The 12,820-nt window shown below is 34.4% G+C and overlaps 1 protein-coding gene across 1 annotated transcript in view; it reads right to left on the bottom strand.

Moving 5' to 3' along the window:
• The window catches only part of NEK7 (NIMA related kinase 7), a 69,241-nt gene that overhangs the window by 29,821 nt on the left and 26,600 nt on the right, over nucleotides 1-12,820 (bottom strand). Inside the window, exons 4-5 of the mRNA XM_070940979.1 lie at nucleotides 10,600-10,662; nucleotides 8,074-8,184 (exon numbers count right to left, since the gene is read on the bottom strand). Of these exons, the coding sequence (XP_070797080.1) occupies nucleotides 8,074-8,184; nucleotides 10,600-10,662 (174 nt within the window). The remainder of the gene's footprint in view (nucleotides 1-8,073; nucleotides 8,185-10,599; nucleotides 10,663-12,820) is intronic.

Below are 12,820 nucleotides of genomic sequence, written 5' to 3'. Positions count from 1 at the left end.
CAACCATAGCATGATGAACAGTGGAAATGACTGGTGAATTAATGTAACTCTGTTATTAGGAAAAGTAACGTAATATGATTTGGTAAAATAGCTCCATTGTAATTTTATTATTTATTTATTATTTATTTTATTTTATTTTATTTCTATACCGCCCTTCTCCTGCGGGACTCAGGGCGGTGTACAGCCAGGATAAAACATAGCATATAAAATTTAAAAACATTTTAAAAAACAATTAAATAATTTTGGCCTGAATTTAAAACAACCCAATTAAAACCGAATTCGATTATAGTAGGAGTAGGAGTAATAGTAGGAGCTGGAAACTAAGTGGTCAGAGATTTAGGATAGACGGTGGTAGACTACTGCCTGACCTAGCATATCATTGGATAACACTATTTTCATAAATTGTAATGCTGACCTTTGCATGAGGGGCACATATTTTGAGATACCGATAATCCTTGGCTTACGACCATTCATTTAATATTAATTCAAAGTTGAAACAGCACTGAAAAAAGTGAAATTACAAGTGGTCCTCACACTTATGACCGTTGCAGTGTCCTTGTGGTCATGTGATCAGAATCCAGATGCTTGACAAATAGCATGTATTTATAATGGTTACAGCATCCTGGGGTCATATGAGTGCCATTCCCAAATCTTCCCAAAATAATAAAACTAGACACAACTCACCATGACTGAATCACTTAATGATAGAAGTTCTAGTCCCAATTGTGGTTGTAAATTGAGGACTACCTATATTATTTATCTGAATCATTTTGGTGTTGCAAATAGAAAAATGGGATAACTTGCTTGGGTAAGGGTTTTCTTATTCAGTGCCCTTGTTTAGTTGAAAATAGACTTTTTAAACAGAATATGGTTTCCTCTCATAATTGTGTGTGTGTGTGTGTGTGTGTGTGTGTACACACATACACACACACTGTATTTGTAACTTATATGCTTTTGGAATTGGATGGCTGGAACAAATCCAACAAATAAATTTTTAAAATGGTACCTTTGATTTAAGCTAAAATTTTTGGAAGAAGAAAGCAGCTTAATGGCACTTGACCATCAAGTACTGTAAATCATTCCTGCAAAAAGCAAGTCTCGCAGTAAGTTTACTCCATCTGTCACGGGCTTTGAGACACAAACTGGAAACCCAATAACGCTTTGAGATATTTAAGGGGACTTCTCTAACCTGACACCTTGCAGATGTGTTGAGGCTTCCTACCTGGAGAATACTAGGCCACATAATATTGATTTAGCAAGACAAAGGAAAGCTGGCAACTTAGAGAATAAGTGAGAATATGCTGAGAGTTCTAAACAACTTAAAAAGGATAATTACTTAAGAAAGGGGAAAATGTGGCATTTTTTATATAAATTAACTGGGTTTTCTTGAGTTGGAACCCAATAACATGTGTAGGGAAGACAAGGGGGTCATAATGGGAGCAGTATTGATGCATGAGCCCCTCCTTTTTTGTGCTCTTTGTAACACTGCACAAATGCCAACAGAAGGGTGAAACTGGCAATCGCAGCACCGCTGTCGTCATTCTGAACAAAACAGGAAGATCATTATATTAACAGCAGACAAACAGGTTGGCAAATATTCCTTTTAGCACGTAAGTTAAGAACTGGCATTCAAGTAAACAGAAATGGTGTATTATCTGCTGCGCCCACAAATCTCTTTGAAAGAATGGCTATTTAAAACTAAACAAAACAAAACAAAACCCCAAAAGCTGGCCTAATAAAGACACAAAAATCAACATCAAACAATAATTAGAGATAGCTTCAGAACTCTTAGCAACAAATACACAAGTAAACAATTCAAGGAGTTATTTTTATCTTCCTTAGGAAAATCATCACCATCTTGAGGTCTTGTGATCTAGTTTTAAAGTTGCTTCATGCAGTACAGGAAATATTATTTTAAAAAGAAGAATTGAGAGTGAATTTGGAGGGGTGTGAGGCTTGTATGATTTGTGATTTGAGGAGGATTGTGGAATTGTTTCCAGATGCAGAGGAGAATGTAAAGTTGAGGATAGTCTTCAGCTTACAACCACAATTGAGGCCAAAATTTATGTTGCTAAGTGAAACAGTTGTTAAGTGAATGTTGTCCCATTTTACAATCTTTCTTGCCATAGTTGTTAGGTGAAACACTGCAGTTGCTAAATTAGCGATGTGGTTGTTAAGTGAATCTGGGGTCCCCATTGACTTTGCTTGTCAGAAGGTCACAAAAGGTCATCACATGACCCCAGGGACACTGCAACCATCATAAATATGAGTCAGTTGCCAAGCATTCGAATTTCGTTAACGTAACCATGGAGATGCTGCAACGGTCATAAGTGTAAAAAACGGTCATAAGTCACTTTGTTCAATGCTATTGTAACTTTGAATGGTGACTAAATGAACTGTTGTAAGTCAAGGACTACCTGTATAGGAATTGAAGGGAATGTAGTTGCCTTCTGTAACCCCTAGTGGACAACACTGAGGCAGGGATTGAGAGTTGGAACAGGAGTGTTAAAGAGCGATCAGGAATCAGGGTAGGCAGAGGAAGATATGGTGGCATATGGTGCCACAAATAGGGAAGGGGGTTAGTTACTTGAGACAAATTCCCACTTTCAGCCCCTCTGTCTTTCTCCTATTTTGCCAGATTCTCAGAAGATCTAGTGGTGTATTTTGAGTTGTTTGATATCTGTCATAGCTTTACAACTAAACTGAAACATTTTTCTCTACATTGTCTTTAAGGCATTAAAACTAGATGTTGCTGCAATTTCTTCTTAGTGCATCAGAAGTTGGTATGCCACCAGAAAGGTACAAAACACAACAGGCACAACTTACACCTGTCCAGAAAGTCCCTTTATAAATTTCCCATGTACTGGAAGCGTCTCCAATGAAATCTGAAATATCAAGTAGGTCAGGTGTCGATGCTATCTTTAGAAATTCTCCTCCAGGTGTTTCCAAACTGTAAGGCATTTAAATGACGGCATCAAGTTTATGGCAATCACTTCAAAGTGAAGTTTGCCTTACTTTAGTTTGGTGCCAGATAAAGCTGCTTTCCAAGTTGAATTGTTTAAATGAATTATTTTATTTGTGCAGTAAGTTAACAGATTCTAATAAGGTTTTCTTTTCATTTCTTTTCCTTTTTTTAATACAATTATCTGGAAATGCTGTCAAAGAGGAATATATATTAGAAGAAGAAGGGAAGGGAACTGGTTTTAGTTTGACAGTGGAGCCACACTTGGCTGGAGTTTTCCCCCATCTGCATTCTGAGTATTATCTTACTAAAGGTATTCCTCGACTTATGACCACAACTGGGGACAGAATTTCTGTTATTCAGTAGGTCAAGCCCGATGTTATTACCTTTTTGCCATGGTGATTAAGCAAATCACTATAATTGTTAAGTAAAACATGTGGCCATTAAGCGAATTCAGTTTCCCCCACTAACTTTGCTTATCAAAAACCAGATGGAAGGCCGCAAATCGTGATCACATGACCCCAGGATACTGCAACAGTTGTAAATACATGGCAGTTGCCAAGCACCCAAATTTTGATCATGTGACTGGGAGGAATGTTGCAATGGTCGTAAAGCAAGAACTGGTCATAAGTCACTTTTTTTCAGTGCCATTGTAAATGCAAATGTTGCTGAACAAATGGTAGTACTTTGAGGAGTACCTTATATTACATCACCATACAGCCCAACCTCTTGCTATATAGAAAAGCCAAATAAATTCTATTTAGTAACAATAATTGCATCAAACTGATCACATATATTACTCTGAGTCATTTCTGAATTCCATAATAAAATCAGCACTCTTTTGGAAGAGTCAAATATGTGGACAGGGAATTTTCAGTGTTCTCATACCCAGGATCCATAAGGGATCCATCTTTTTAGGCCATTATGCACTTAAGAAGGAGCACTGCCATTAATATTTTATAACTAGAACATGAGACTGGGTACAAAATCCTTTGCACCATTGACGTCCTATGTTACTATATTGTACTGGTTAATTAAGTGACAAAGAAAACCAAGGTGCAACATTCAAAGCAGCCATATGCTTTGTTTTAATACTTCAGAGAGAAATGTTTCATTCATATAATGCACCTTGCAAGACATCTTTTTTGTACATTTTTCATGCCCTATTCAATAGTATAATAATAGCATACAATCACAAGCATATTCTGTTTTGCACATTAAGGTAAAATTTGGTATATGAGGGCTGTGAATATTTAAAAATCAATAGGAAAGCATACCTGAATAGCCTGATTTCTACACTTTTCCCCCTTTTCCTCTAATTTATTTATTTATTTATTTATTTATTTATTTATTTATTTATTTATTTAATTAATTGAATTTCTATACCGCCCTACTCCCGAAGGACTCATGGTGGTGAACAGCCACGAAATAAAACCCATACATATAAAAATTTAAAATCGAATAAAATGAATTAAATAAATTTGGCTGGATTAATACCCATGATTTAAAATACCCATATTTTAAAACACATTAAAATTTAAAATTTGCACTTAAAAGGGAGAAGATTTAGGCGAGGCCAGCTTGATGAAATAAAAGACTCTTCAGCTCACGGCGGAAGGTGTGCAGATCCGGAATCCTCCGTATCTCTGGGGGGAGCTCGTTCCAGATCGTCGGTGCCCCCACAGAGAAGGCTCTCCCCCTAGTGGCCGACAGACGACATTGTTTGGCCGACGGCACCTGGAGGAGCCCCTCTCTGTGGGAGCGTACTGGTCGGTGGGAGGCTATTGATGGTAGTAGGCAGTCCCGTAAGTAACCAGATCCTAAGCCATATATGTTTCTTAGTTTTGTTTGCTTAATGGATTCCCCCACCCCTACCCCAAATATTTTGTTTGCTTATTCTCCCTTACGTAGCCAAGTGCAAAGTTTCTTTTTTTTTAAAGCCATACAGTTATAAATTAGAAGATTATCTTGTAAATATAGTGCAAAGTATATAAACTTATTTATGTTAATAGAGTTAGTAAAATAGAAGTATGCATTACATAATAAATATTTATTACAATGTTTTAAAGCACTTTGTTCCTATGTCTATTTTTAAAGGAACTTTCTTATCTTAAGGAAGAGTAGGACTTTCCGGCTGATCATTAAAAAAAAAAAAATCTGATCTTTTCCAGACTTCTATGAAAGCCTGAAAAAAAGATGCCACTAATTTAAGAAATCCACTCATTACAGTTCAGGCAAGTCTTAAAACAGTACCTTTTTTTTTCCAGGCCTGCCCAGCAGCCTAACAGAGATTGGACTCTTTAATGAATAGCCAAGAGGTGTGATGCCTGCAGTCAGCAGAGCTTCCAACTGTTTTCAAAGAATGCACAGTGCTACTAGATAGCAACAATTCCATGCTAAATATACACCAAAAGAATCTAATGAAAGTAGGGACAGAAACCTATTAATACCTTGAGTTTAATTACTGCTTCTTGAGGTTAATTATTGATTCTCTCTATTCACATAATAAGCAACATGCATTTAGAGGCCTTATCATTTTTCTATTGTGTTATATATCCTTTCTCGTCAAATTGTCACCTAAAAGGTAGCTGGAAATGCATTTACTGCACTTCCCTCCCTCCTATATTTCTAACATAAATTCAAAGTACAAGAACTAGGAAAATGTTACTATACCATGACACCTTATGCATATTTAAACATAGCCAGATAAGCTGTCATTAACTTCAAATGGTAATCTGAATTCACTACATAAAACATGATGTGTATGTTAAGAAGCAACTGAAAATACCATGGAACAAGAATGAGGGGGGGAAATGGAATCAAATCTGACCATGAACAAAACCTGGATTACAACAGCAGAGGTAAAAATTAATAGAGTTGAGTACAGTAACATTAACTGGTAAATTTACTAACCATAGATTCAAACTGTGATTTACACAAGGACATGATTACATTCAGAACAGAGGTGGATTTCAGCAGGTTCTGACCAGTTCTGGAGAACCGGTAGCGGAAATATTGAGTAGTTCGGAGAACTGGTAGTAAAAATTCTGACTGGCCCTGCCCTCATCTATTCTCTGCCTCCCAAATCCCAGCTGATTGGGAGGAAATGGAGATTTTGCAGTAACCTTCCCCTGCAGTGGGGTGACAATGAAGATTTTACAGTATCCTTCCCCTGCAGTGGGGTGGGAATGGAGATTTTACAGTATCCTTCCCCTGCCACGCCCACCATGCCACGCCCACAGAACCGGTAGAAAAAAATTTGAAACCCACCACTGATTCAGAACTGTCTTCACTGAAGAACTACCTAAGAGGTAACTGTACTAAAAGTAAATCAGCATTCCCATTCTGATACTCTCCAAAACTTGGAATGGAAGTCCAACATCTCTATTGTGGAATATTATGGAAAATTCCTGCAATATGTAATTCTGTAAATCTAGAAAACTATTTAAAATTATTTTTAGTTTATAATTTTACAAAAGAAACTGCTAACCATATCACTGGAATCCAAACAAAAGAATCTATATTAAAAGCAAGGCAACTATTTAATACCTTGTTTCTGCCAAGGCTAAAATTAAAAACAGGTAGATAGATTATATTAATATGTATTATACATTTAAAAGAGAAAAACACACAGTATAACTTAAGCAAATGCATTCAGTTTGGTTAATTTACCAAAACATTATCCATCTATGTATCCTATTAATTAGCTTAACTTAAAACTATCATTTTGGTAAGAAACATTATTCAAAGTAAAAATAAATAAATTTATTGTATTCTCTTCCAGGAACATACAAAATAAATTTCTATTTTCAAAGTATAGTAGCGAAATAAAATTGTACTTCAACAAATATGTATTTAATTGTTAACTAATGTACTCTGAAGAACAATGTTATTGTGGCAGAAGAAGAATTAGAATAAAATGAAATGAAGAAATTTTATAGCCATGAAATACATATTACATACACTCATTTTATAGTTATTTACTTAAATATACAAATCGAAAAAATGAATATTTGACTTTTGGGCTTAATTTTTTAAAAAGCAAGAGGCAACTGAACTTTCTAGTTTTTCTTTGAAGACATTTTGCTTCTGATCCAAGAAGCTTCTTGGATGAGAAGTGAAAAGTCTTCAAAGAAAAACCAGAAAGTCCAGTTGCCTCTTTGGGACAACCATGGCCTGGATGACTAAAAATCTCCATAGACATTGAGGGGATTAGAAAGTAGATTAATATAGGTGAAGAAAAAAGAAATCATGATGGGCTGCTTGCCTAAGTATTGATTCCAGTTCTGCTTTAGAGATTCCAAAAAAGCTTTAAAACCTCTATCAATTGCCATACTGATTCCTAATTCATCTTTTCCCCACTTCCAAACAATAGAAAGAGTACCTTATAGAACAGTGATGGCGAACCAGTTTCTGCTCCTCTTCTGGTTTCTGGTGTGCATGCGCTGGCAACGATCAAGTGGCCGGTGCACATGCGCACACGGAAACCGGAAGACCAGCTCTTCCAGTTTCCGGTACTGCCATGCATGCGAAGACCAGCTGATCGTCACACACATATGCGCGCCAGAAACCCAGAAGAGCAACAGGTGAGGCCGCGCGTGCCAGGTGACATGGCTCTGCGTGCCACTTCAGGCACGCGTGCCATAGGTTCACCATCACTGTTATAGAATTTGTGTAAGCAACTGCTTCCAAATGATAACCTGGAGAAAGTATCTACATGTCTTTTGGAGGCAACATGTAGACACAATTGTTCCCAAATATAAATATGTCTAGTGGACCCATTCTTATTTATCATATGTTCAAGTTCTAATTAGATTTTATAATTGATACTGGGTAAAACTTGAAGAGAACAGGAATCTAATTATACTATTATGGCTCCTTTGTCAAATTTGGGAGAAAATTTACGTTTTTCTTTGATCTATATTTTCTTATATAATCTATTTATAAATTTATAATTTATTTGACAATAAGATATAATGTTTGGCAGCTGGTTATATTCTAAAAGTCTATTATAGGGAATACAACATTAGCTATTATTTTTATTTTTTAGATTGAATGAAATTTACTCCTTATCATTATCTGTAACTCCTCCTAACAAGAAAAACTCATACCTTGATCATCCTAGAAAGGTCTCCAGCATCTGCTAATTCCAGCACAATGTTTAGTTCATTGTCTTCAATAAATGATGCGTAATATTTGATTACATTGGGGTGGTTCAGTTGCTAAGAAAACAAATATATTTCAGTCAACAAACTACTATTCACAAATACTTATAGTAGTAAAAATTATAACATATATGCTCTGCCATTTAAATCTCCCAAAGTGGGAAAAGAACTTTTCCTATTTTATAATTAAAACATTATTTTCATATTCATTCTTTCCATACTTGCCAGGTTTAAAAAGAAGAAAACACTTAAAGAACCCCAATTTACAAGTCAGTGCAATCCTTGTTAAGGGAACCAAAGTAAACCAAACTCAAGTTTTCAGGATCTTCTCCTCTTTTATTATAAAATTAAATATATTTTCTTTTCAAATTTTAATTATATTTATAATATTCATTATAATATATAAAATGCATTTTGTTTTAAAAATATAATACAATTATAATAAAATTAAATATTATGTTTTATTTATAGAACTAGTTTAGCATAATGGTTAAGGGTACTGGGCTAGAAACCAAGAGAGTGAGTTTTAGTCTTGCTTTAGGCACAAAGCCACTTCATGAGTTTGGGCCAGTCATTTTCTCTCAGACCTAGGAAGAAGGCAATGGCAAAGCACTTTTGAAAGCCTTTAAGAAACCCGCAAGGAACTTGTTGAAGTCGTCACTAGGATTCAATATTTGCCTATACAATAGAATACAAATAACTGCTTAGTGACAATTAGGAAATAGGTTTTCTCTGTGCTGAAACCTACTCTGTGCAAGGATCTACCCTTGCCAATGCCAAATGATGGCATTTAAAAAAAAAAATCCACTTTTTTCCCCCCTGATAGTGGCCAATTCCAATATGAACTCTAGCAAATGCTGTTGTTTTCAATGGTGGCATCGTATGTAAAACAATACATAAAATAATTTGAAACCTAAAGACGTTAGCTTTTCCAGTGCTAAGTGTTTGATGTATCATTTCAAGCACGCCACAGAAGAAACTTTTGAAAAGATAAAATTATGAATAGGTTAATGTACACTTGTACAGGTAGTCTTTGACTTATGACTGTAATTGATCCCAGAATTATGGACATAAGTCATGTTGTTAAGTGAGTTGCCACAGGACTATATGCAAGTTTACGATCTTTTTTGTGCTAGGTTGTTATACAGATGTGGCATAAAGCAAAGACCATTGTCATTAAACACATCCATTGTCTGAAAATTGGTATTTTTTGCTGAAAACTGAAGTAAATGCCAGATTTTGGCAAAAAAAGGATTGTGAATTATGGTCACATGACCATGGAACACTGCAAATAGTCATAAATGTGGTCAATTGCTGAGCATCCAAAATGCAATCTTGTGACCATGGGGAAGTGACCTAGCCACCAAAATTTCAATGAGTAGCCCAGGGGAAGTGTGCCGCCAACTTGCATGGTCACTAAATGACCAGACATAAGTTAAGGGCTATCTGTATGAATAAAAATTGTAAATATAATAACTAAAACATAGGTTACATACCTAATTTTTAAAACCATATGTTATAATAAACATTTTTAAAACAAGCAACAGATATTTCCCTCTGGCAAACACTATCTACTATTAGGCGGATTTTAGAAACATTTTAAAAATAAAGCAAAATGGAAATCTATTACTTTACAAGGTTTGACAACAAAAAATACAGTAACTGGTTCAAGTGGAATATAATATATATAAATATTCTCTGCTATGCATTTTCCTTTTTGTGAATATGTTTATGTTCCTTGGCCAAAGACTTTATCCCTTTATCACCACCCATATAACAAATACATTTCAAAGTAAGGGAAGGCGGTAGAGAAAGATAGTATGTTAAAAAAAAATAAGAACTCTATAACCCATGGGTGAACAACTGATCCTATTTAAAATTATAGGTAACTTAAAATAAAATTTAAGTTATATTTTAATTTAAAATATAGCATATAATCTATCCCATGTGGAGTTGAGATCCCCTTAATTTATAAAATGTGTATGTTTAAATTAATTTCTAGATGGAGAGCCAAATTGGTCTATAGAGAAAAATCACAAAAATTCATATAGGATCTTTAGATTAAAGGTTGGATCAATTTATTATTGGATAAAGTCCTTAAATTATGGCTCACTTCATCAAGTATATCTGGTGTACAGTTAGATCAGTAAGCAAGGCGTGTTTGTTCAGTCAGTTTTAAGTAGCTGGAAGGCCTTTGGTGCTTTTTCATGATTCATTCTTCTTCCCCCAGAAAAAAGTCACTAGGGCCAGATATAGTCTGCTTCAAATTCCATAGATGAATGTGAATCTGACATAAAGTTTTAATTCAAACTGACCTATTGACTATTCAGTGAAGCGCTAAGCTATGATAGCTTGCTACTCATATGTAATAACATGCACAAAATTACCTATATCTGATAACTCATTGCTTCTTTTATTATCAAAATTGTAATGCCAGAATATATTCATTCCAGAAAAGAAAGAAAAAATTACCTTAAGAAGATCAATTTCCTTAATACAGTCAGCACGTGCCTTTGCATCCATTAAATCAAATATCTTTTAAAGAAAATAAAGGGGAAAATTACTAAGTGATAATACATTCACAAGAAATAATGTGTTCAATGCTTTCTCTTTAACTGAAAATGTGCAAGATAAAAGCAACCCATTGCATTAAGAACAAATTCTCAAGTAGTGAGCCATGAGAAATACATTACACAAATTAAATTAAAGCTTCATGGAAGCCCAAGATATGAATTCGTGAGACAGCACAAATCTTTGCAGCACCTCAGCATGAATTGCTGTTCCAACTCTGCCTCCTTCACAGCAGGAGGGGTGAATAATTCTGCCCAGCATTTCTGAATGAATGGATCATTCAACCAAAGTGATGTAGCAAAAACACGTGTTCTTAAAAAAAAAATCCTGGAGTCAGTGCTCTATGATCTTTTCCCATTCATGAGAGATGTTCAGAAACTCACATTACATTCTATCACAAGAAGTTCTATAGACCGTCAGCATAAACTTTCCAAAATCATTAAGGGAAGTGCCTTGAATTTTAATTCGGAAAATGAGCATATCTCAGTTGCCTGACATTTCAGAAACACTGTCAGGTACAAATTATGAAATGTGACATTCATGCTCTAAAAGCATTTGGGAATATAAAATAGTGACATAATTCTGCAGCTGGTTTTCAATGATCCTATTTCATGTAAGGAAATTTTTTAAGATTGACTCCAAGGCCTCACTTAGTAGCCCCTGTAAATAAGGGTCAAAGGTAGCAGTGGCATCTACAGTCTTTGGGCAAAACAAAAGACACTATACCCATGATAATGCACCAAGTGGAAAAAGTCAATTCTCATATATCTGTATGTTTTTCTACTTTGTTTGTTTTTTAAACTACATTAGGACTACTTAATGCTTATAGTGCTTTTTTATGTGTTTTTATCCAAAATCATAGAAATTATGCGCCAATTGCCTCAACTGCTCATAGGATATGATGGCAATTTATCCATTCCTGGTCTAAAACTAACTTTCATGGTAATGATTAGAAATGTAATTTTTTAAAATAAATATGAAACAACCAGGAATAAAAACTAGAAAAGTGGGACGAAATGCAAAATATGCAACTTGTTTTCAGCATTATTGTAACTTCATTTAGTTATTAACTACATAGGTTTGTTCATAAAAGTATGTTCACTTTAAACATTAAAAAAACCACTCTTTGCTCAGATAATAATTGTAAACCTACTGTTTAAATTTACTTCGAGTATTTTTAATTTTTGTTATAAATGAACTACAACTTATTTAAAAAATGATATTGTTTCATTTTTCCTATTTTAGGAAAACACAAACAAGACAAAAATGTAATGTTAAAAACATCAGTAAACAACATCACATTAAAACAAAGAGACATATTGTTAAGAAATATAGGGAGTGCTAATTGACAGAGGTGGGTTAAACCAAAGCTTAAAATACTCATTTTACCACATGAAGCACTGCATAATAAATTTTAATTTCTGACTCTACTATTTTCTACTTCTTTTGTAAAATATATCTATACAATATTAAGAACCTTTCTAACCTTTCACTTGTTAATTTGAATTAGTGTGAAAATTCCAAATATAGACTAACTTCCTTCTCATCTTAATTACCTCTTATAGTATTTTTAAAAATTAGGAAATATTCATAATATTTTTTAATCTGACAGAACAAACAAAAAAGACCCTGTAGCTTTTTTTAAAAAAATCCAAATATTTCCTTTTCCCCCCCCATTGCTTTAATCTTTATTTATACAAATCAAATAAACTAAACTAATCAAGAATGTAGAAAACCAAACATCTTCATAATTAGTTTCTGCACAAGACCATCTAATTCATTTTACTATTTTGGTGTATGCATAAATTATAATAATGCGCAGACCATTTACTGATATAAGGATCCTTAAGTTCTTTTAAAAAATAGCAATGACAAATTTAGTGTTCCCCTTACATTGTAATTTATCTTGATAAAAATTCTTGTCAGGTTCCAACAATCAAGAAAGACACCTAGTAACACTTCCAAGTAGATTTGTTTATTGTTCCACACCTATAAATAGAATCTTGCCAAACTAAAGCAGACTTATTATCTACAGGAAGCATATTCTTGGAACTATTAGGGAGGATAATCTTCACCCTCTTTCTGTCACATGAAACTACCTACAGAATTCCTTCTTCTTCCT

The sequence above is a fragment of the Pituophis catenifer genome, unplaced genomic scaffold (assembly GCF_029215685.1).
Source record: "Pituophis catenifer annectens isolate HBS135680 unplaced genomic scaffold, rPitCat1.0.hap2 SCAF_3, whole genome shotgun sequence".
NCBI lineage: Eukaryota > Metazoa > Chordata > Lepidosauria > Squamata > Colubridae > Pituophis > Pituophis catenifer.
The sequence above is the reverse complement of the archived record's forward strand: the minus strand, read 5'-3'. Positions and strand labels throughout refer to the sequence as shown.